Source organism: Lactuca sativa, chromosome 5 (assembly GCF_002870075.4).
Source record: "Lactuca sativa cultivar Salinas chromosome 5, Lsat_Salinas_v11, whole genome shotgun sequence".
NCBI lineage: Eukaryota > Viridiplantae > Streptophyta > Magnoliopsida > Asterales > Asteraceae > Lactuca > Lactuca sativa.
This window is the reverse complement of record NC_056627.2, coordinates 366,828,743-366,850,992: the sequence shown is the minus strand read 5'-3', so window position 1 is coordinate 366,850,992 and position 22,250 is coordinate 366,828,743. Positions and strand designations below refer to the sequence as shown.

At 32.1% G+C, this 22,250-nt stretch overlaps 1 protein-coding gene across 2 annotated transcripts; it reads left to right on the top strand.

Annotated features, from left to right (window-relative positions):
- The first annotated feature begins 4,443 nt into the window (after nt 1-4,443).
- Nucleotides 4,444-9,556, top strand: LOC111917624 (mitochondrial Rho GTPase 1). Of its 2 annotated transcripts, none has more exons than XM_042901963.2 (15): nt 4,444-4,466; nt 4,700-4,927; nt 5,019-5,151; nt 5,236-5,385; nt 6,037-6,213; nt 6,333-6,584; nt 6,729-6,797; nt 6,951-7,006; nt 7,180-7,261; nt 7,358-7,569; nt 7,662-7,731; nt 7,821-7,933; nt 8,795-8,945; nt 9,015-9,201; nt 9,380-9,556. In XM_042901963.2, the coding sequence occupies exons 2-15, from the start codon at nt 4,707-4,709 to the stop codon at nt 9,454-9,456; spliced, it is 1,950 nt and encodes a 649-aa protein (XP_042757897.1). In that variant the 5' UTR covers nt 4,444-4,466; nt 4,700-4,706; the 3' UTR covers nt 9,457-9,556. The 2 variants fall into 2 exon arrangements, with proteins under 2 accessions (XP_042757897.1, XP_023769058.1); XM_023913290.3 differs by lacking the exon at nt 4,444-4,466 and adding an exon at nt 4,473-4,607.
- The last annotated feature ends 12,694 nt before the right edge of the window (nt 9,557-22,250 follow it).

Sequence of the window (22,250 nt, the reverse complement as noted above, 5' to 3'; positions counted from 1 at the left end):
ACCGACCAACCTCTTCCTCGGCCCGTTGGAAGAAATAAAGCAAAAAAAGCGGCGTCAACATCTTCGAATTCTAGTGTTATGGATATGTTCGGCGATAAATTTGATCGATATGTGCAGCTTCAGGAAACGAAGGCCGAGGTGATGACTCGGATGGAACAAAAAATGATCGAAGCACAAACATCATTTCAAGAGGCACAAGAGACACTCCAAACAAAAACCGATATGGAAATCTTGAAAATGAAAGCGGACGACCTTGAGGGCGAAGACTTGAAACTTTTTCTAGTAATGAAAGAGTCGGTTCGAGCCCGACGTAGGCGTAGGGGGTAGTTTATTTTATGTATGGTTGGAATTTTTAGTTTTTTAATGTTTTTTTTTTTTTTTTAAATTAACTAATGTAATTTTTATTTTGATTGTTATTTTTATTTTATTTTTTAATTTCAATTAATTTAGTTTTTATTTAATGTAATTTGGTATTTTAATTTAATGGAAAATAGTATTAAAAAATGTTTTTAATGTATTTTTGAATTAAATTTAAATAAAAAAATGAAGTGGAGTGGTGTTTTAATGTATTTTTGAATTAAATTTAAATAAAAAAATGAGGTGGAGTGGTGTGTTTAGTGGTAAGTACCCCATGTATGTGGTAGTGGAATGTGGTGATGATGTGGCACCCACCACATATGTGGTATGTGGTGGGTATAACGGATGGCCTAAATAAAAATTATTGTGTACGGATCAGGTAAACACGAATATCAATTTGTACTCTCAGCAGAAAAGGTTGTACCATACACCGCTGAAACGTAGCCATTTCAATTTGGATTTGCCCAAGTCCAAAATTTGGATGTTGGGCCAAGTTTTTAAGCTGCGCATAACTGAAGGCCCGCTTTCATGAATTGGAGAGTTGCCGTCTTGCCCAAGCTAACAAATTTCATTGATTCAGATAAGGTTTTTTTTTTTAAAATTTATTTAATATGTTGTTTTAAATAATTGTTAGGTTTTTAAGGAATGATTAAATTGTGTTCTAGAAATATGAAATATGATCTTTGGTTTAAGTTGAGTTATATATCAAGTTAGCGTTTTAAATTGTGCGATAATTTTGTTTTTTTTGTTATTGATTATTGGGATTAATATTATAAAAGTCTTAAGTTTTTAACGCGTAATTGAAAAAAAACTCTAACATTTTTTTTTTCTTATTATTCTAGCCCATTTAACGAGTTTCATGGTTAACTTTGTTAATATTTTTGCAAAATCAATCCTAAAATTCGATTTAAATTTCAAATTTGGTAATTGTAAAAGAATTAACTTTACCATTCAAAAAGACTTAGCGACACAGCTTGTTGTCTGTTTGTCATCTCACTCATTGTACGATGACAATTGATATATAATAATAATTAAGATTTTTTCAAAAAAAAAATTGGTAATTGTAATTTGCAAAACATTACACCAGTTTTTTAACTTTATTTTTTGTTGTTTTGTATACTTTATTTATTTTCATATATATATATATATATATATATATATATATATATATATATATATATATATATATATATATATATATATAATTTATTTATATTCATATTTTAATTTTATTTTTCAACAATTTGATTTTTTTACCTTTTTTTGCATTTTGTTCTATTTTAGTTATTTATGAATTTTCTAATGTTTTATGTATTTTGATTCAAGTAAATGAACTAGAATGCAATATAAAATACTATAACAAGTTTTTTTTATGGTGACCAACTATTATTATTTCTTTTGTTCTTTCTTTAGTCTATTATTAAATTGAAAAATATTATTTAGAATTTAAACTATTTATATCACATATAGAAATATGATTTAATTTGCAAGTTATATTACACATTGAAATATTAATTCTCAATGAACAATCTATTTTAAAATTTTTATTTTTTTTTTGTAATGTAAATATAATAACATTACAGAACAAAAAAAAGTTGGACCGAAGTTAAAAATATAATTATAGCTATTTTATTTACTTGAATAAAAATAAAAAAAACTATAAAAACAATAAATTACCAAATTTAAACTTTAAATCCAATTTTAAAACTGGTTTTGCAAAAAAATTAACCATGAAACTCGTTAAGTGGACTAGTGTGATAATTATGCGAAAAAGTTATGGCCATAACAATAATAAAAAAAATGTTAGAGTTTTTTCCAATTGTGCGTTAAAAAACTTAGGACTTTTATGATACTAGTCATTGATTATTAAGTATTAATTTTCGTTTATTTCATATAATAGGTATCATTTAATAAATATGTATATATAAAATCTTATTTTTTACAATTTATGTTAAAAATATGAAATTTCAAGAGACTATATGTTCAATAATTTATATCAAACCCTTTTCAAAAACAAATAATAATAATTTATATAGTAAACAATTATGTACATATTGTTTTAAATGTCGCATAATCATTTGCACTATGATATCGATAGAATTGCTTAGATAAAAATTTCGGGCCTCCCACCGGAATATGGTATGAGGAAAATTTCACGTCAATTTCAGAGTCCTTTGGTCGGGTGGTTGTTGATGGTTTTAGCTATAAGAACATCCTATGTGTTCATACAAACCTTAATGCTTGGATCTAGATTTCTCTATTGTACATGCAAGTTATCCAAGACTATAAACCCTAGATCTAGCATATGATGATCAATATAACATATAAATTAGGATTTAGATCATACCTTGATTGTTATGTAGCAATAACAATCTCAAATCCTTCTTGTATTGACTTTAAAAAGCTTAGAGTCACAACATAACATGACATCACTAGCAATAGAATATGGAACATTAAGACTGCAAAAATAGATCAAGTAGACAATAATCATGTTTGATAACAACTAAACACTTCGTGGAACATTTTAAATGTTATTACAGAGAAATTTCATGGTGTAATAAAGAGGTATAGCATGAAATCATGGCAGACGTAAAAAATTAAGATATGCAAAATCAATAGTATAAAGAAGAAATGAATAATTTAAGATTGCTCTTTCGAATCTTCCCAATTTAACAGCTTATAAGGACACAATTTTATTTTTATATTTTAACTTGAAAATTATGTTTTTAAATTAGAAAAATGACAATCCACAATTTTATTTTTATATTTTAACTTGAAAATTATGTTTTTAAATTAGAAAAATGACAATCCAAAATAATTTAATCGATATCATAATTCATAATATGATTAAGATTATTCCAATAATACTAAATAATTAAAAAAATATGGTTATGCTTAAAGTGATAAACAAATCAAAATTCACAAGCATCTTCTAAGATTAACAAGTATCTAAAAAAAATACCATTTATACATACTATTGCACAAAAAACATATTTATTTTATACCAGCTCAATCCTAAAAAACCATGCATGAAGTTTTAGTCTTTTTGAATTCATTTCAGATCTAGGGTTAGTGTTTGTAATGTTAGAGACTTGCATATGGATAAACTTTAAAATTTTATTCATTAATAACTTTCCTAGTATTATGGAAAGTTATAGCCTCTAGCTTAAAAGATTAGGACTTAAAAAAGACATTGTTTTGCCAGGGGCGTGATTCGACCATAAGTTGGTTGCGTAGAGGAATATCATGATTGTTTTGGATTGTAGTGGTCGCAACACAACCATGTGTTGGTCGCGATACGTCTGACGTTGATCTTTAACCATTGACTTTTGGTCAAACTTATATGTCCTTTGTATGATAGGATACTTGCAAGTACTGTTAGTGTACAAAATATATGATTAGACTAGAATACTTTTGTGTTATGATATTTGGAAAGTCCTATGGGAAGTTGGCCACGAGCCTTAAGGTCCCGTAGGAGGATAACTGAGAGTCAACTGGTCAGTTGAAATGTTGGTTGAGTGTTTAATGTCCTACTGAGGTGTTGACTATCAGCTTGGAGTCCGCAAGTTAGTGTTTTTTTTTTAAACATAAGAAGAAAATTTTACATAGACGTAGCGGGTAAACGAGCAACAAACTTTGTCGCAACCCCTTTTTGGATGACAAAACTAATTCTTTTAAAAACATCGATATATCTTGGAGTCACAACAAGATGTGCTGCAACCCGTTGGACTCAATTGAGTAACTACACAACTTTTGACGCAAGGAAAACGAAAGTATCAGATGCAAAAAGTATAAAATTGTGTTGATTTTTTATGTACGTTTTCTTATGTTTTGCCACTTTACTTGATGCAAGTTTTAAAACAGCTTGCCCCACTCCGATGCCCACAAAAGGGAAACCCTGATGGATCCATGCATGTTTTCCTCTACCCATCCATGCAAATACTAAAACATCTCTTTACAATTCAACCCCAAGAAAGACTTGTTTTACAAAGTTATCCTTCAAGAATACTTTTTTACAAATTCCCAACAAAAAAGTGAGCTTTCTTACAAATTAGTCCCCTCAGTCACGCTTTTGCTACACCCTCGGACCTCAGTGTCTCCATCATCAGGTTTCTCCCGACTCCCGCTGTAGAAATAATAAAAGTATCCGACGCTATCATGCGAATGTCTGCCGTCGGTCAAGAAGAAAATTAGTTTCATAAAATTCATCGATTGATTCGTGTTTTTCGTTTTATTTTTTTGCCTAACAGGTGACTGTTGATTGTTTAGATCGCATCTATCCAAGTTTTCATTTTCTTTCTATTGTTAATCTTCTGCTTATACGTGATTTTTCCCTTTGTAGTTGTTAAATGTCAGGCGGCTCAGCAGTAGGGGCACCAATTCCCGGTCGCCGGAGTACCGTTCGCGTTGTGGTTGTCGGTGATCGTGGTACCGGTAAATCAAGCTTAATCGCGGCAGCTGCCTCCGAGAATTTTCCGGAAAGCGTTTCACCTGTTCTTCCTCCTACTCGTCTTCCTGCGGATTACTATCCGGATGGCGTTCCTGTCACCATCATCGACACCGCCTCCAGGTCTCGATTGAGTTTTATCCATCATCAACTTATTTGATTGATTAGATTATGCGTTTATATTTATGTTTTAATTCGGACTTATTAAATGTAGTTTGGAAGGGAAAGCGAAGCTAGAGGAAGAATTGAAGCGAGCTGATGCCGTGGTGTTAACATATGCTTGTGATAAACCTGAAACACTCAATCGCCTTCAGAATTTCTGGATTCCTGAAGTTCGTCGCCTGAAGGTTTTCAATCGATTAATATGTTACAATGTAATTGTTGAAAAGGAAATTGCCAGGTTTTAATGTTTTTTGTATATATATCTACAGGTGAAGGTACCGGTGATTGTGGTTGGTTGCAAGCTAGACTTGCGAGATGAACACTACCCCATGAGTCTAGAGCAGGTGATGGCTCCAATAATGCAGCAATTTAGGGAGATTGAAACTTGTATAGAGTGTTCTGCAGCCAACCTTGTCCAGGTATGTTATTTCGTTTAACCTCAATATCAATAATAGAGTACCACAAGCCTTCAAGTTCAGCTGCAGTCCTTACTATAAAGAGCTTATTAGATTAGTGAGAGTCATGCTTCTAGTGTCATGGACTTATGGTCACCTTTTACTCAAACCTCTAGTTTACAATATGAATTGTACTACTCATTGTGGTATTATGAACTTACCTTTTCATGAAAATTGAAGCTATAATCTGAATTATCCTATGCTTCTTCTGAAAATCTTCTAAGTAAAAGCATATATTGTTCATGTTACGATTACAATACTAGGGCAATGTGTATTGATGTTATATAGTTTATGCAATAACCCTATAGTTACATCTAATTAACATACAACACTTCAATACCCTTTTATTTTGCCTTTCATGTTTTTCTATTCCTTTTAGTGGAAGCTATTGTCAAGCTGTTTAGATTGAATAGAAAGTTCTACCAACCTGAGCTTGTTTTACAATTAAAGTAGGACCATTTTGGTTTTTCTATGCTCTAGCTTATACCATTTTCGCATGCATTTGTAGACGTCAAAATGTAGAAGTTTTGTTTCCTTCATGATGCCTGGACTTGCCATCTTAGTCTCAATCTGTAACATGACTACATACAAAAGCTCATTTTATTTGTTTTGTAGGTACCTGAGGTGTTTTACTATGCTCAAAAAGCAGTGCTTCATCCAACTGCCCCATTGTTTGATCAAGAATCTCAAACTTTAAAACCCCGATGCATACGAGCATTGAAAAGGATATTTATTCTTTGTGATCACGATATGGACAGTGCCCTAAATGATAATGAGTTGAACGAATTTCAGGTAATTTCTCTTCTGCTATATTTCATAAAAAGAAACTTTTTTTTATTGGAATCTTGCAATCAAAAGCAATGGCGTTTCTTTGTAGACATAAAGAGGTACTTTTCTGTTTCTCATAACAGGTGAAGTGTTTCAATGCTCCTCTACAACCTGCTGAAATAGTAGGTGTTAAAAGAGTTGTGCAGGAGAAGGTACCTGAAGGAGTCAATGACTATGGGCTTACACTAACAGGCTTTCTTTTTCTTCATGCTTTATTTATTGAAAAAGGTCGCCTTGAGACTACATGGACTGTCTTGCGTAAATTTGGTTACAATGATGACATTGAACTTCGGAAAGAGAATCTTCCTGTTCCCTCTAGAAAAGCTCCCGACCAGGTTATGCTCCTATTAACTTCAAATAAATTTCCATTTATATATTTTCAGTCTTTTTTTTTTTTTTTTTTTTTTTTTTTTCGATATTACATTTAGTAAATCATATTCGATACTGGGAATAATCTCTTATTGGTTGTGTTAATATAGAGTATTGAGTTGACTAGTGAAGCTGTGGACTTCCTGATGGGGATTTTCAGTTTGTTTGATTCAAACAATGTAAGTATTTCTCTCACTTTTTATTCTAACTTATTTTCCTATACATTGTGGATCTTTTCTTCATAACTACTTTAGTTAATTGTCAAATTTATACGATTGTATTTAACTACAATTTATTTATATATCCCAAATGTAAACGTTTACACCTTCTAGGATGGAGCTCTACAAGAATCTGAGGTTGATGAGCTGTTTTCAACTGCACCAGAAAGGTGGGTTGGTTTTTAAACTTTACATTTGTATTGATTTAATGGTATATTTTCTATTCTTTTAGTTAAATTATTGAGGGTGTGAGTTTTGTCATCTATATATGTTGTGTGCTTTCTTGTTGGCTCTTTAGTAGTAGTAATTTCTAATGCATGTATAATCTGTATTCACCTTTCAGCCCTTGGGATGAAGCTCCTTACAAGTATAGTTTAGAGAGAACCGAGTTAGGGGACATACGACTTTCAGGGTTTCTCTCTCAGGTGTGCGTGTGTTTTTTTATTAATATAAAATTTATATATATATTTTTTTCCTAAACTGTATGCTCGGTTTTACTAACATTTATTACACGGTTGCAGTGGGCCCTAATGACAAACCTCGATCCAGCTAAAAGTTTAGCCTATCTGATATATCTAGGTTACACTAATGACCCTGCAACAGCACTCCGTGTTACTAGAAAAAGAACATTAGATGTTAAAAAACAACAATCCGATAGACATGTTTTCCAGTGCTATGTATTTGGACCCAAAAATGCTGGAAAGTCTGCATTGTTAAGTTCATTTATCGGAAGGTAAAAGTTTTCCTAGACTTTTTTTTTTTTGCAGTTAAGTTTTGTTATTTCTACAAACCTGTTGATAAAATATGGTCTCGATTTACTTGCAGGCCTTTCCAAAACTCATATGCTTTAGATAACAATAATTGTTATACAGTCAATGCTGTTGACCAGCTTCGGGTGAATGTTTACTCTAAAACATTATGATATTGGAGACATACTTTACAATAGGGTATTGATATTGTTTTCAATTTACACTGATTTTGCAGGGAACTAAGAAGACTCTTATATTGCGTGAAATTCAAGAAGATGATGTCAAAGAGTTTCTATCTAGCAAGGAGTCCTTGGCTGCTTGTGATATAGCAGTTTTTATTTATGACGGGTGAGCTCCATGCTACATGTTAACAACACTTGCTGTCTGTTCTGTTAGTGTTCATACAATTGTTAGGACTTAGGATAGTAAACAAAATAAAAAGGAAAACATGTTTATAAATTTCAATTTATGACTATCTTGAATTTATTAGGGCAAAACACACACACACTCACAAAAAAAATACTTGTACTTTGGCTATATTATCGGTTTAGCCACTTAATTACTTCCTGTAGTGATTAAACAATTATATGTTTTTTGACCATTTGAAAGAAACGTTTTCTGGTTACCCGGGTGTGATATTAGTCATTAGAATAGAATTCAAAGATATATAACATACTTTGACTGTTTTATCGATTTCGCCACTGAAGTACAAATTTATTGATTTAGACATGGAACTATTATTATAATAATCATAAACACGAACAAGGTTGAAAGAAGAAAGATTACTATTTTAATACACATAAGACGGAATATCTTTGGTGCAATTTTAGGGGTAGCACAAAAACAATGATGAGAGAGTAGAAGTCTCTGCATTGGAGAGCAAGTACTACACCCAAAAGAGACTTGGGCTTATGATCCACAAGAATTTTGGAGGCTCCTCTTAACATGTTGACTGATAATGAAGTGGGAAGATAGTTTGAATGAGTTTGACTCTTTTTGAGGACATAACTTTAGATAGGAGGGAGTGGAGTGGAGGCTTAAAATTAGGGAAGTGGCATAGCATGGGTCTTAGTTGAGGGCAGGTTCTATTTGTTGTGAGATTTGATTATTTTTGTTGTTGCTAAATCACTAAAATGGTGAAAGTAGGCTTATTATTTTTGTTTTTTCAAAAAAAGTTTAATAGTGAGAATGGTTTGGGTGTTGCAACAGTTCGGATGAATATTCGTTAAAAAGAGCATCAGAACTGCTTATGGATGTGGCGAGGCGAGGTGAAGATACTGGTTACGGCGTGCCTTGTTTCTTTGTTGCGGGAAAAGATGACTTGGATTCTTACCCCATGGCAATCAGGGATTCCGAAGCGGTAATTCACTTTTCTTAAATTTGTTTCATTTTCATTTTATTATATAATTTTTTCATTTTTGCTGTGTAGATCTGTCAGGAATTGAAAATAGATCCACCCATTCATATCAGCGTAAAAGAGAGAGACATGAACAACATTTTTTGGAGAATTGTAAACGCAGCCGAACGCTGTTACTTAAGTGTCCCCGAAACCGAATACGGAAGAAACAAGAAGCAGTACCGCCGCCTCGTTAATCGCTCTCTCATGTTTGCTTCTGGTAAAATCCTTCATTCTACTACGCCTATTTTCAATTAATTATTAGGGTCTTTTGTCCTTGGGTGGGACCAAAAATTATACTCTTTTATTTTTTTATTTTTTTCCTACTGACATAAAGTCTCGGTCACAGTCTAATACATGACAAATGGGTCTGATTGTTTATTGATATATTTTTGCAGTTGGAGCTGCTGCGGCTGTAATTGCATTGGCAGCATACCGAGCGTATGCTTCGAGGAAGAGTCATTCCAGCAGTTAGGTTAAAAACATACGGATGTTTTAAAAATAAGCACAAAGGTTGCTACATATCTTTACCCGACCTATTTTAAAAATAGAAAAAAGTTTGAAATTTCCATCAAGTATAAGGGTTTTTTTTTTTTTTTTTTTTTTTTTTTTGATTTACCATTTGTTGCTTCATAAATCGTACCTCCTCTAAAAAAAACATATGAGTAGAGAAGTAAAATGTAGGCGTTTGTTTGGGTTTGGGTGGATATATATATTGGCGACAGTGAAGATGACACGTAGGGGGGGTGATTTAATTTATGAGATGAGAGTGAGTTTGTTTTGTTGCAAGCAGCAAATTGGGAATTGGACAAGAGAAAGGGCGAAAGTGAAGATATTGGCGATCCTGATTTTCAGGTGCTTTTGATCCTGAAATGATAAGAGAAGAATAGGAGGAGCAGGAGCAAAGAGCAATAGGGGTGGAAGTGGGGAGGTAATGGTGATTGGTTGATATTATTGTGGACTGGCTGTTGACCCAAAATCCAAATTGATTTCATTTTTTTCCCACAATAATTTTTGTCTGTGTGTGTGTGTCTGTCAGTGATTGAGTGATTAAAGGCAGAGGGGTAGGGGTAGGGGCTAAAGTGATTCTTTCTGTATAATGCCTCTCTGCAATTGGATTCAATTTGGAATTCAACTTGGTTTCAAGATGAGATGATGATATCTTCCAACGTATGTTTGCTAGATCTCATCTTTTCCCACTTCCAATTTCCCTGCCTTTATTGTCCTTTTCATCCTCTCTCTTTTTTGAATTTTTCATCTTTCTCATGACTTTTTTATCATATGTGTTCCCAAAATCAGCCACGTTACCAACAACTTTGCACCCGGGGGGCCTCTACCCTACTACTAAAGATTTTCAGAGCATCAGTCCACTATACGTGGGCTTTCTGGTATTTAAATATTACCAGACCTTTTAATAGTTTTCATAACTTTTAAGAAAAACTCAAATTAAAGAGAAAACTTCTCAAAAGTTAAGAGGGTACCACCTTAAGCTTTTTTTTTTAACCAAATGTTCCAAATTCAAAAACTATTTTAAATATAGCATTAAAAAAAATCAACTGTTTGTCATAACTAGTTTACTAGATTACTATTAATAAACATTATCCAAATAACATATTGTTTCTTGTCGTCTTAATCATAATTTTTCTTCTTCTTCTCCCAACTCGTATCTAAAACTAGATAATATAACATGTATTATATTGATACCAATATGTATGTACAGTAAGGCCAAACTTGATACTTAGTAGCACCACATAAGATTTGATTAGATAAATCAAAATAAAACACTAAAATAGAACGAACTATCATAATGCGGGTACAACTAACTGACATAAACGAAATAAATAAATAATGAAATCAAGTCTTTGCAAGTCTGTTGCTTTTTTTTTCCCACCAAATAAACAGTGAGAATTTTGGAAACATTGTTAAGAAAATGATTTTTTCATTATTATGTTGTCAATCTTAGTCTTTCTATACATTTGTGTTTCTTTTTATGTAAGTTTATATATTTCAAAAGTTTTTAACTATTTTTATCAAACAATTTGTAAACAAATTAAAACTATAATTTTCAGCTTCTAACTACCAACTATTTTTCCAAACATACCCTTAACTTTGGTGATTTTTAAGATACTTAAAAAAGTATATATAACATTGCTTAATTAGTAAATTTGAAGGTTCATCGGACCGACGAGACTCGAGTAAGAACCACATTTCCTTTTCAATTGTTTAGTCATATAATTAAAGTAAAAAAAATATAACATGATTGATTAACATTTGGATCCTAAATTAAAGAATTACATCATAACCATCAATAACAAGATTTGAATAAAAAATTACCTCGTACAACAACGATTTTTTTTAAGCTTACATCTTATTTTAAAGAAATAATATTTAAACAAAAAAATAAAACCATAAACTATTATATGAAGATATTTTTTTTAATCTTTGATATTTGTGCCATATTGAAAATATTAAAAGTTTAAAACATATAGTTTTAATGATATATTCGTTTTAATTTTGTAGATTCAGTTTAGTAGATTAACTAATTACAAAATAGTAAATATTTAATATTTAAATATAAATATGGTGTAATTGAAATGTTATTAAATATAAGGGTTAAAATGGACAAAACAGATAAAAGGATTATAAGGTTGGAAATTCATGTGGTTGGAGTGATTAAAAAGAACTCTTATCTTCCATGGTAAATTAATTTTTTCAAATTTAAAAACTTGAATAAAAGAAAAAAAAAACTACCAAACTACCATTGTATGCTTTAATAAAAAAAACAAGATCTGAAAAGTTATTTATAGATCTAGTAAAATGTAGATTTAGAAATAATTACAGCAGCAAAATCTTGACTTTTTTTCACACCAACAAGAAAACTTTATAAGATCTTGTCCAAGTAATCCAAGTCCACTGTCTGTTTCTGTTGGGTATCTTACTAGCCCAACATTGTAATCTCTCTTGGTCTTGCATACAAATTTGTCTAAACACTAAATGCAGATATTCAAAATAAAATCGCATTCAGAAACTAAATCCTTCTTGATATTTTAAAAGGTTCATCATTTATATATACATTAATAAAGTAGTATAACTTTTGTAACAAATTGAAAAAAAAACAGTACATAGAAAAGCTATTTAACGCTTTTCTTTAAATAAAATAAAATAATAATTATCATCATGTGAAAGTGAAAATATCTACAAGAAAGATGATCGCTCTAATAGTTATCATTGTCATTAATTTTCAACGGTAAATACAAAAAAGAAGAATGTCCATCTTTATAAGAAAACGGTAAAGATGGAAAATATGTGGTCCAAGTTGTTGCTGTAATTGTGTTCTTACAAAATTCAGATATCTTGGATTGTACTTCAATATAAACTTTAACAGAAACACAAAGGTGTAAAACAACATTAATTAAAAAAACACACCTTCTTGATATTTTAAAATAATACATTGTATTACATCAAAAGTAACCAACTAATTATTATCAAGAATCGGCCAATGTAACATAATCTATAGCAGGTTTTACCTGTTAAACACTTTTTTTTCCCTACAGATTTAAATACAAAAAGCATGACACTCTTTTAGTTGTACAATTTTCTTATAAAAGATTGATGAAAATTCGGATTAATCAGTCATTTAATGAAATTTCGAGGCAAATTCGGTTTAAAGGCCGTGGTTGATCAAAATACAAACATAAATAATATATCGTATAAAAAATGACTTAATTATATATGAAAAAAATAATATAAATCGAACAAAATTATTTTAGACCAACACAATCTAACATGTTCTTATAGAACCTATTGCGATCAGTTATCAACATATTGACTTAATTTATCACATATATAAGTAATCGTTTTGTAAAAATGAATATATATATATATATATATATATATATATATATATATATATATATATATATATATATATATATATATATATATATATATAAAAAGAGTGTCTAATTACTTATGTGTAAAAGTACGCAGCATTTTTCTAAACAAAATTTGAAAATTTATAAAATCATCAGGTATATATATATATATATATATATATATATATATATATATATATATATATATATATATATATATATATATATATATATATATATTCAAAGACAGAAAAACATGAAATTACATTAGGGTTTTGTTAAGCAAAAACTTTTAGAAATAATTAAAAAGGGACAAAAGGGACAGAGGGTTGGATTTGCAAAATCCAAATGCTGGTAGCATAAATGGCCCCATTTTGATCCTATATGGTGGGGGCATCATTAGTCAATTGTACCAGATCCCCTCCTTTTTCTGGAAAATCTTTTCATAATAATTATTGTCCATTTCTTTTATATATATATATATATATATATATATATATATATATATATATATATATATATATATATATATATATATAACTCATAAAAATACATAAAAAAATATTTAGAGATCACAATTTTTTTTTTGACTTTATATACCAAAAAATCGCAACTTTTTATATAATTTCGTTGAACTTTTTTTTGAAAAAAAACCAAAAAAGAAAATCGATTTTCTAATTTTTTTTCAGCAAAATTATAAAAAAAGATACGAATTTTTGGAATATAAAGACAAAAAAATATTGTAAATTATAAATATTTTTTAAGCATTTTTATGATTTTTAGGGTTTTTTTGTTTTCGATACAACCATTCCCTATATATATATATATATATATATATATATATATATATATATATATATATATATATATATATATATATATATATATATATATATATATATATATATATATATATATATATATATATATCGCCCAATTTTAAAATCTTTTGCTATAGACTTTTTTCAAAAATAAAAATAAAAATATGTACCTATAAAACATGCATATATAATAACATTTGTTAAAATCTTTCAAAAAAATGTGTATCTATACATATTTTTATTTTTTTTTAAACAAATGTCATATATATATATATATATATATATATATATATATATATATATATATATATATATATACACGTTTTAGAGGTGCATAATTTGTTTTTGAAAAAAAAAACTATAATAAAAAGGTTTTCAAATTTTTATTAATATATGAGTTCTCTCTCTCTCTCTCTCTCTCTCTATATATATATATATATATATATATATATATATATATATATATATATATATATATATATATAAGTGTGTGTTTTGTTATAGTGACAATGACAAAACACTAGAAATTTGAAAACTTTTTTATATATGTATAATATATTTAAAAAAAAGCATCTAAAAATAATCATTTATTAAATTTAAGACATTCCAAAAAAAAATGAAAAAAAATTACTTTTCATATACATATGCATATTTTTTTGAAAAAAATATATATGCTTAAAAATGAAAATGAAAATGCATCAAAAGTTTTTTTTTGAAAAGTTGTTTTTTAATTATTAATTTTGAAATATATACAATATTTTCGTTGAACTAAAAAATTATTTTTAAAAAAAATAAAAACTAACTTTTTTTAATTTACAAATATTTTGTATGTATTTTGAAATTAATATTTAAAAAAAATGATTTTTTCAAAAAAAAAACTATATTTTTGATATATATTCATATTTTTTTGTAGACATGCATATATTTTAAAAAGTTTGCATTTACAAACGTAGAAAAAAATTAATTTTTTCTGTAATTCTCTTAAAAGTGTCATCTCAAAATATATATATATATATATATATATATATATATATATATATATATATATATATATATATATATATATATATATATATATATATATATATATATATATATAAATTTGGATTGCGCTCTGTCAACCTCATAATCGATGGACTTCTTAACCATTCCACAACCTTACTACTCTACTTCTATTATCTTGAGCTTACAAGAACTAAGACTCCAATACCAAATAGCCTAGGGTATCCATTCCTCGAATCAAATTAGACATTTCTTTACCCTTGCAAGAGAGCATTATTGCACCCAAAAAACTTTCCCTTGATACAATTTCAAATCCTTGGAGAAACTTAACTGATGACAAAGAACAAATATACCCTTGATTGAATCGAAGGGATCACCAATCCAACAACTCACTTGCCGAAAGTCTGACACACTTAGACATCGCCAATAGATACAGTTCAAATCCTCTTGACCATTCCTATCGCTAAACAAACACGCACAGACAATGCATCACCCACACTTAGGAGTGATAGGTCACCACCATGCTGAAACTAACACATCGATCCAGTTGCTAATCCTCCGAGTAGGACACTCAATTCACTTTAACCCAAGGCTCACACTAACAATGGTTGACTCCCTAAGATTAGTTCAACGAGATATACTCTAATCTTGACTCTCGACATGCAAAATGGCATATGACGACCCTTCGATAATAATAACCAAGTTATCATAAAAAGCTACGGTCCTTAGGTGGGGACTTAACTAAACCAAACATAACATCTCACATATACATACATATGATAAAAGATATAATAAGGCATGAAGAAAGAGAAAATGAAACATACATGCAATAGCATTTGTTGGAACTTGGGTCTCTTCGGCCTGCAACTAAAAAGATCGGTCCTCACTACTAGAGCCTCCGCCTTGCCTTCACGGCCATCGGTAACCTCAATTTAGATGGAGTAGGTGCTTTCACTGCTCCACTCATCAATCTTGTACAGTCGGCCTTCTTGTTTCCCACTTGATTGCAGTGAAAACACATCAGAATCGAGCCTCGAGGACAATCCCTGCTAAAATGACCAGTCTAACTGCAACCGAAACAACCCCTTCATTTCTCACGACAATTTCCCTCGTGATTCCTCCAACACTTGTCACAATGGACCCGACCCTGATGGCCTCCCAATCGCGAATCCTAAGATTTGGGCCTCTTCGCCTGGCCCACTACGGTTTGAACCTGCTTTAGCATGCGCTTCAATCGAAGCTGCAACTCAATCTCCTGTTCCTGGGCTCTAGCAATCATGTCCTCCAGGGTCTTGCAGTTGGACATCCTCACAAATGTTAGATTAGGTGTCAAAGCCCATAACTATAATTGGTATAAACTTGAATTGATAGTAGCACAATCCTTTTGGGTTGCGCTCAAAGCAAGTAATTAGACAAGATTAGGCCCACTACGGTTTGAACCTGCTTCAGCCTGCGCTTCAATCGAAGCTGCAACTCAATTTCCTGTTCCTGGGCTCTAGCAATCATGTCCTCCAGGGTCTTGCAGTTGGACATCCTCACAAATGTTAGATTAGGTGTCAAAGCCCATAACTATAATTGGTATAAACTTGAATTGATAGTAGCACAGTCCTTTTGGGTTGCGCTCAAAGCTAGTAATTAGATAGGATTATTTTGGAAAGAGAGAATGATTTATTATTTGATTAATAAATTGGAATAAATATAATTTTTTAGTATATTATGATAATAATATATTAATTAGAAATTATGGTATTTGATTAATAATTTATCAGAAATTAATTAGAATTAATTGGATTAATCTATAGTACATGGGGCTTTTGGCAATTTATTAATAGTTGAGGAAAAGGCTCTAGAACCTCCTTGAAAGAGGTTGGACGAAATCCTCTAGGAAGGGCCTAGAATTTTCGTCCAAAGGCTCTTGGATGGAGGCTTGTAGGCTGCTTGGTCACCAAGCAAAGGGATTAGGGTTTTCACCCTTAAACCCTAGCTTTGGCTCTAAGCTACCTCACCTATATAAGGAGCTTTGGCCTTCACAATTTTGGCACTCCTAACCCTAGAAGAGTTTTGGCCGAAATTCTCATCCTCCCTCTCCATAATCCTTAGTTGCTAGTCTTGGGTGTGAACCATCAAAGGCACGACGCTTGTGGTGCTAGCTACCAAAGTTTTGAAGAAGAAGGATTCAAGATTGTTTACAATAACAATCTAAAGTTTAGTTTTCTGATCTTATGAATTAGTTTATTCATAGGAAAGTTTTGTATACTAGTGTTCATAATATGTTGCTAATTGATGAAAGACCTAGATCAAACTAGGGTGCATGTGCCCTAATCAACTGATTCGTTTTGATTGTTTTCGCTTATGACATTGTTGTTGTAACCTAGATTCCCCATCAGTGGTATCAGAGCCTAGGGATTTCTTTCGTGTATTTTCACATTGGTGAATCGAAAAAAATGGTTTTGGTTTAGTCGCAGGGACATGAGCTATAAGGCTCACGATGTATGCTCGATCAAATCCGAAAATCTGGACCAAATCAGGCTAATCTGATTTCATGGATAATTATCTGCTATATTTACTTGCCAAATCTGATTTTGCTGAATATATCATGATAATATGAATGCCTTAAAATTAGGAGATTAATATTTAACTTGATTAATTGTTTTGTGATTAATATGATTGATTTTTTAAATGGTTAAATGATTAATTTGGATATTAATAGAATTTAATAATTAATGTCAAATATTATTGGATTTATTTTAAATTTAAATTAAAAGGTTTAATTTTCGAAATTTAAAATAAAAAAAAACTAGCATTTTTTGAAAAGTTTTAAAAAATACACCCTTATACTATATGTAACATTAAAAGTCTAATATTACTATATGTATAATATAAGTCAGTCGAACCGCTAGTACACATCATTTACAAAGCCGATCTATAAGGAGGTATAAGGAAACCACCTATAAAATGGTGGTTGAATGGGTGTCCACTCTCATCCACCGCTTCCTTAATTGGTGGAGGTTCGTTAGTCGAACGGGTTTGATAGGACAAATAATTTCTCGTTAACAAGTATAATAACTTAAAAACTAACTAAACATTTTTTTTAATTCCTAATCTTAGTTACTTTAGAAAAAATGTGAATTTGTATGCTAACCCATGAAATTGCACATTGCAATTTATAAGTCGTTAGTGGAGCGCGTGTGGTTAACCGACACACTAATAGGGATGAATAAAGAGTGTCAATGGTTGTCTAAAAAATTATCATTGATTAATGGAGAGCTGTGGCTAACCGACATATGAAAATGAGATGATAAATGACATCAAAAGTACCAAGCTAATTTGCATGGTTATTCACATCTTGTTTGTGATCCTAGGTATTCTAGTCCCAAATGGAAGAGCATAATCGAGATTAAACATGCCATTGAAGAGTTCAATGAATCTCAAAATATCTAGGAATTTCATTTAAAAACCTAATTCGTTCAAATTTCGTTTTTAGATGGTGAAATTGGTAAATCATCATTTACCTACCTTTATATAATTTACAATTAGATTACGACATCCCTTTTCTAAGTTGTGAATTATTTAGTTGGATCCTAGCCTTGATACATTTTTGGGTGTTACATTGAGGACTATTCTTATCTAACTAAAACTATCTTTCTTTTATAGATGTCTACTCCAAATGATGCTTCTGGTTCCTCCTCCTCCTCCTCTAATAACAACAACAACAACTTCTCCTTGTTGAACATCTGTTCGAAGGTGCAATTGGATGGCATCAACTACAACGATTGGATGCACAACATTAAAATGGCCTTGAGGACAAGGGATATGTCCTTGAGAAACCATTAGATGAAATTAACGAAGAAAAGGCCACTCCTGAAGAAATGGTTGCCTACAAGAAACAGTAAAATGATGCCACAAAATTTGTGTGCATCATGGTGGCCACAATGACTCCAGAATTAAAAAGGCACTATGAGGATTACTGGCTGTACGAGATGAACAAGGACCTTATGGAGAAATACCATAAGCGATCTCGTCAGGAAAAGTAAGAGGTGGTAAAGTCCCTCATTGCTAGAAAGATGAAAGAGGGTGAGTATGTTAGTAGCCACGTTCAGAGAATGCAATGATACGTGGACAGGCTAATCAATCTCAACATGAATTTTGATGAAGAGTTGGCAATCGACATAGTGTTGAACTCTTTACCAATTTGTTACGATTAGTTCATATTGACCTATCATTTGAACAAAAATGAAACTACTTTGTCTCAATTGCACAACCTCCTGCGAACAACTGAAGCATGAATGAAGGGAAAAAAGTGTTGCCTCCACTCCTACTGAGGCTCCTGTTCTATCCATTGATCAAGGGAAGGGGAAGAAGAGGAAAGGTCCTCCCAAGAAAAATTGGAAGGGAAAGTCCCAAGTTGGTTCGTCAAGCACAGGACCTAAAGGAAAATCCAGTTTTGATGCTCCCCCTGTTTCTGATCCCAAAGAGGCCACTTGCTTCTATTGAAATGACAAGGGGCATTAGAAATGAAGCCACCCAAAATACTTGGAGGATATTAAGGATTGCAAGGTGAAGAAAACCTCAGAAGGTACTTACACTATCTTATCTAATAACTCATCATATTCATGTTCTTGGGTCCTTGATATAGGATGTGGATTTCACATTTGTTCTGATTTGCAGGGGCTAAAAAGAAGTGAGGATGTGGAGCATGGAAGGATGAACTTGATCATGGGGAATATGCGATCTTCACTTGTCACCAAGATTGGAGTTTATGGCTTAGTGCTTAGTAGTGGGTTAGGATTAGATTTAATAAATTGTTGCTACTCGTCAGAGATGACACGAAACATCATTTCTTTTCATGCATTGTTTAAACAAGGTTTTAGATATTCTTTTAATGGTGAGAATGGTTCTATTTCTGCTTATAAAAATGGTGTTTTTTATTTCTAAGCTTTACCTTGTGATGGTGTGTATGAAACTATGATGATTGTAGACAATTTAGGTAATAGTGTTTTTCAAATTGATTCGTCTAATGGTATATATAAAGGATGGTTGTGGCATTGTCGTTGTGGACATGTTAACAAGAAACGCATCTCCCAAATCCAAAATGATGGAGTGTTGGAATCATTTGAATTAAGGTCAAATGATACATGTGAGTCTTGTTTATTGGGAAATATGGAAAAATATCCTTTCATTGGTTCTTGTGAAAGAGGTGAATGATTGTTGGATCTCATACACACAGATGTGTGGGCCATTCAGATCTACCGCAAGGGATGCAAATCGATTCTATGTGACTTTTACTGATGATTATAGCAGATATGGCCATATCTACTTAATCAAGCATAAGTCAGAAACCTTTGAAAAATTCAAAGAGTTTAAACATGAATTCAATAATCAATTGGGCAGGAAGATAAAGATGCTTAGATTCGATAGAGGCGGTGAGTATCTTAGTATCGAGTTCCACGACTACGTCAAGGAATGTGGAATAGTTTCACAACCGACACCTCCTAGGAAACCACAACTTAATGGTGTAGCTGAGAGGCGTAATTGAACCTTGTTAGACATGGCTCATTCCATGATGAGTCGAGCTTATCTTCCAATCTCATTATGGGGGTATGCCTTAGATACTACCGCCCACATTCTTAATCTTGTCCCAACTAAGAAGGTTGCCAAAACACCTCACGAAACGTGGTCAGGGAACTTGTTGGCACATATCAAGGTTAGGGATTGTAAAGCTTTTGTTAGACAAGATACTCACGAAAAGTTTGAACCTTGAAGTGAGAGATGTATTTTCTACAGACCTAGTGAGATCATGGTCTTTGTAGCATGAAGGGGAGTATTTCGCGCGAGAGAGATCATATGTATAGATGACAGTGGGAGTACAATTGATCTTGAAGAAATTCAAGAATCAAACGATGAAGGAACCTCTGAAGACGCTAGGGCTCAATCTGAGGAAGAAATTCTAGTTGAACCAATTGATGAGTCATTACCTCTTAGGCAATCCAGTAGAGTTAGAATGCCACCTAAGTTCTATGGTTTCCATATTACTACAGATGGTGATACGTTTATCAGTGATAGCACACTGGTAAATTTGGATGAACCTTCTAACTACAAGGAACTAATGACAGGCCCTGAGTCAGCCAAGTGGAAAGAGGCGATGGACAACAAGATCAAGTCCATGTATGACAACCATGTTTGGAATTTGGTTGATAATGTACCAGGTCGTAAGACAGTTGGGTGCAAATGGATCTTCAAGAAGAAGACTGACATGGATGGAAAGGTACACACTTTCAAGGATCGATTGGTTGCGAAGGGCTTCACTCAAACCCCAGGGGTTGACTATGATGATACCTTTACACCAATAGCTCAGACAAAGTCTATTAGGGTAATGCTATCCATAGCTGCGTTTCATGACTATGAAATTTGGCAGATGGATGTTAAAACCGCTTTTCATAATGGGAAGTTGGCTGAGGATGTTTACATGAGTCATTCAGATGGTTTTGTGGATGCAAAGTATCCAAATAAAGTGTGTAAGCTTGAGAAAATCAATCTATGGATTGAAACAAGTTTCTCGCAGATAGAAGTGAAGATGAATCTTATGTATATATCAAAGCTAGTGGGAGTATAGTAACCTTCCTAGTATTTTATGTTGATGACATACTCCTTATAGGAAATGAAATTCCAACTTTGCAAGAGGTTAAGTCTTGGCTTGGAAAGTGCTTCGCTATGAAGGATCTGAGAGAGGTTGCTTGTACTCTAGGCATAAGGATTTTGAGAGACAGGAGTAAAAGGCTAATTGGACTTAGTCAAAGTACATACTTAGAAAAGGTGCTAAAGAATTTTAGTATGGAGAATTCCAAGAAAGGAGAACTTCTTATACATAGCAAAACCAAACTAGGTAAGACTCAGAGCCCCGGTACTGATGTAGAGATAGCAGAAATGAGTTGAGTTCCATATGCTTCTACAGTTGGATCTATCATGTATGCTATGACATGTACTCGCCCTGATATATCTTTTACTTTGAGCATGGTCAGTCGTTGTCAAGGAAATCTAGGTAGAGCTCACTGGATAGCAGTTAAGAATATTCTCAAGTATCTGCGAAGAACTAAGGACTGAGTCCTTGTGCTTGGTGGCAGTGATACATTAAGAGTAACTGGGTATAGTGACGCCAACTTTCAAACAGATAGAGACAACTTCCGTTCTCAATCTGTATGGGTGTTTACCCTAAATGGAGGAGCGGTAGCCTGGAAAAGTTCCAAACAAGAGATGATGGTTGATTCTACCTATGAATTAGAGTACACAACACCGAGCGAAGCATCAAAGGAGGTTATTTGGTTGAAGAACTTCATCGGAGACCTCGGAGTTGTTCCAACCATCAAGGAGCCAATGAAGATTTTCTGTGATAATGAAGGAGCGGCTGCCTTAACAATGGAACCAAGAGGTCATGGCAGATCAAGACATATCAACAGAAAATACCATTTCATCAGACATAGGGTAGAAGAAGGTCACCTTGTCGTGAAGAAGGTATCATCAGAAGAGAATCCTACAGATCCCCTCACAAAGGGTCTTAGTAGGCGTCAAACACG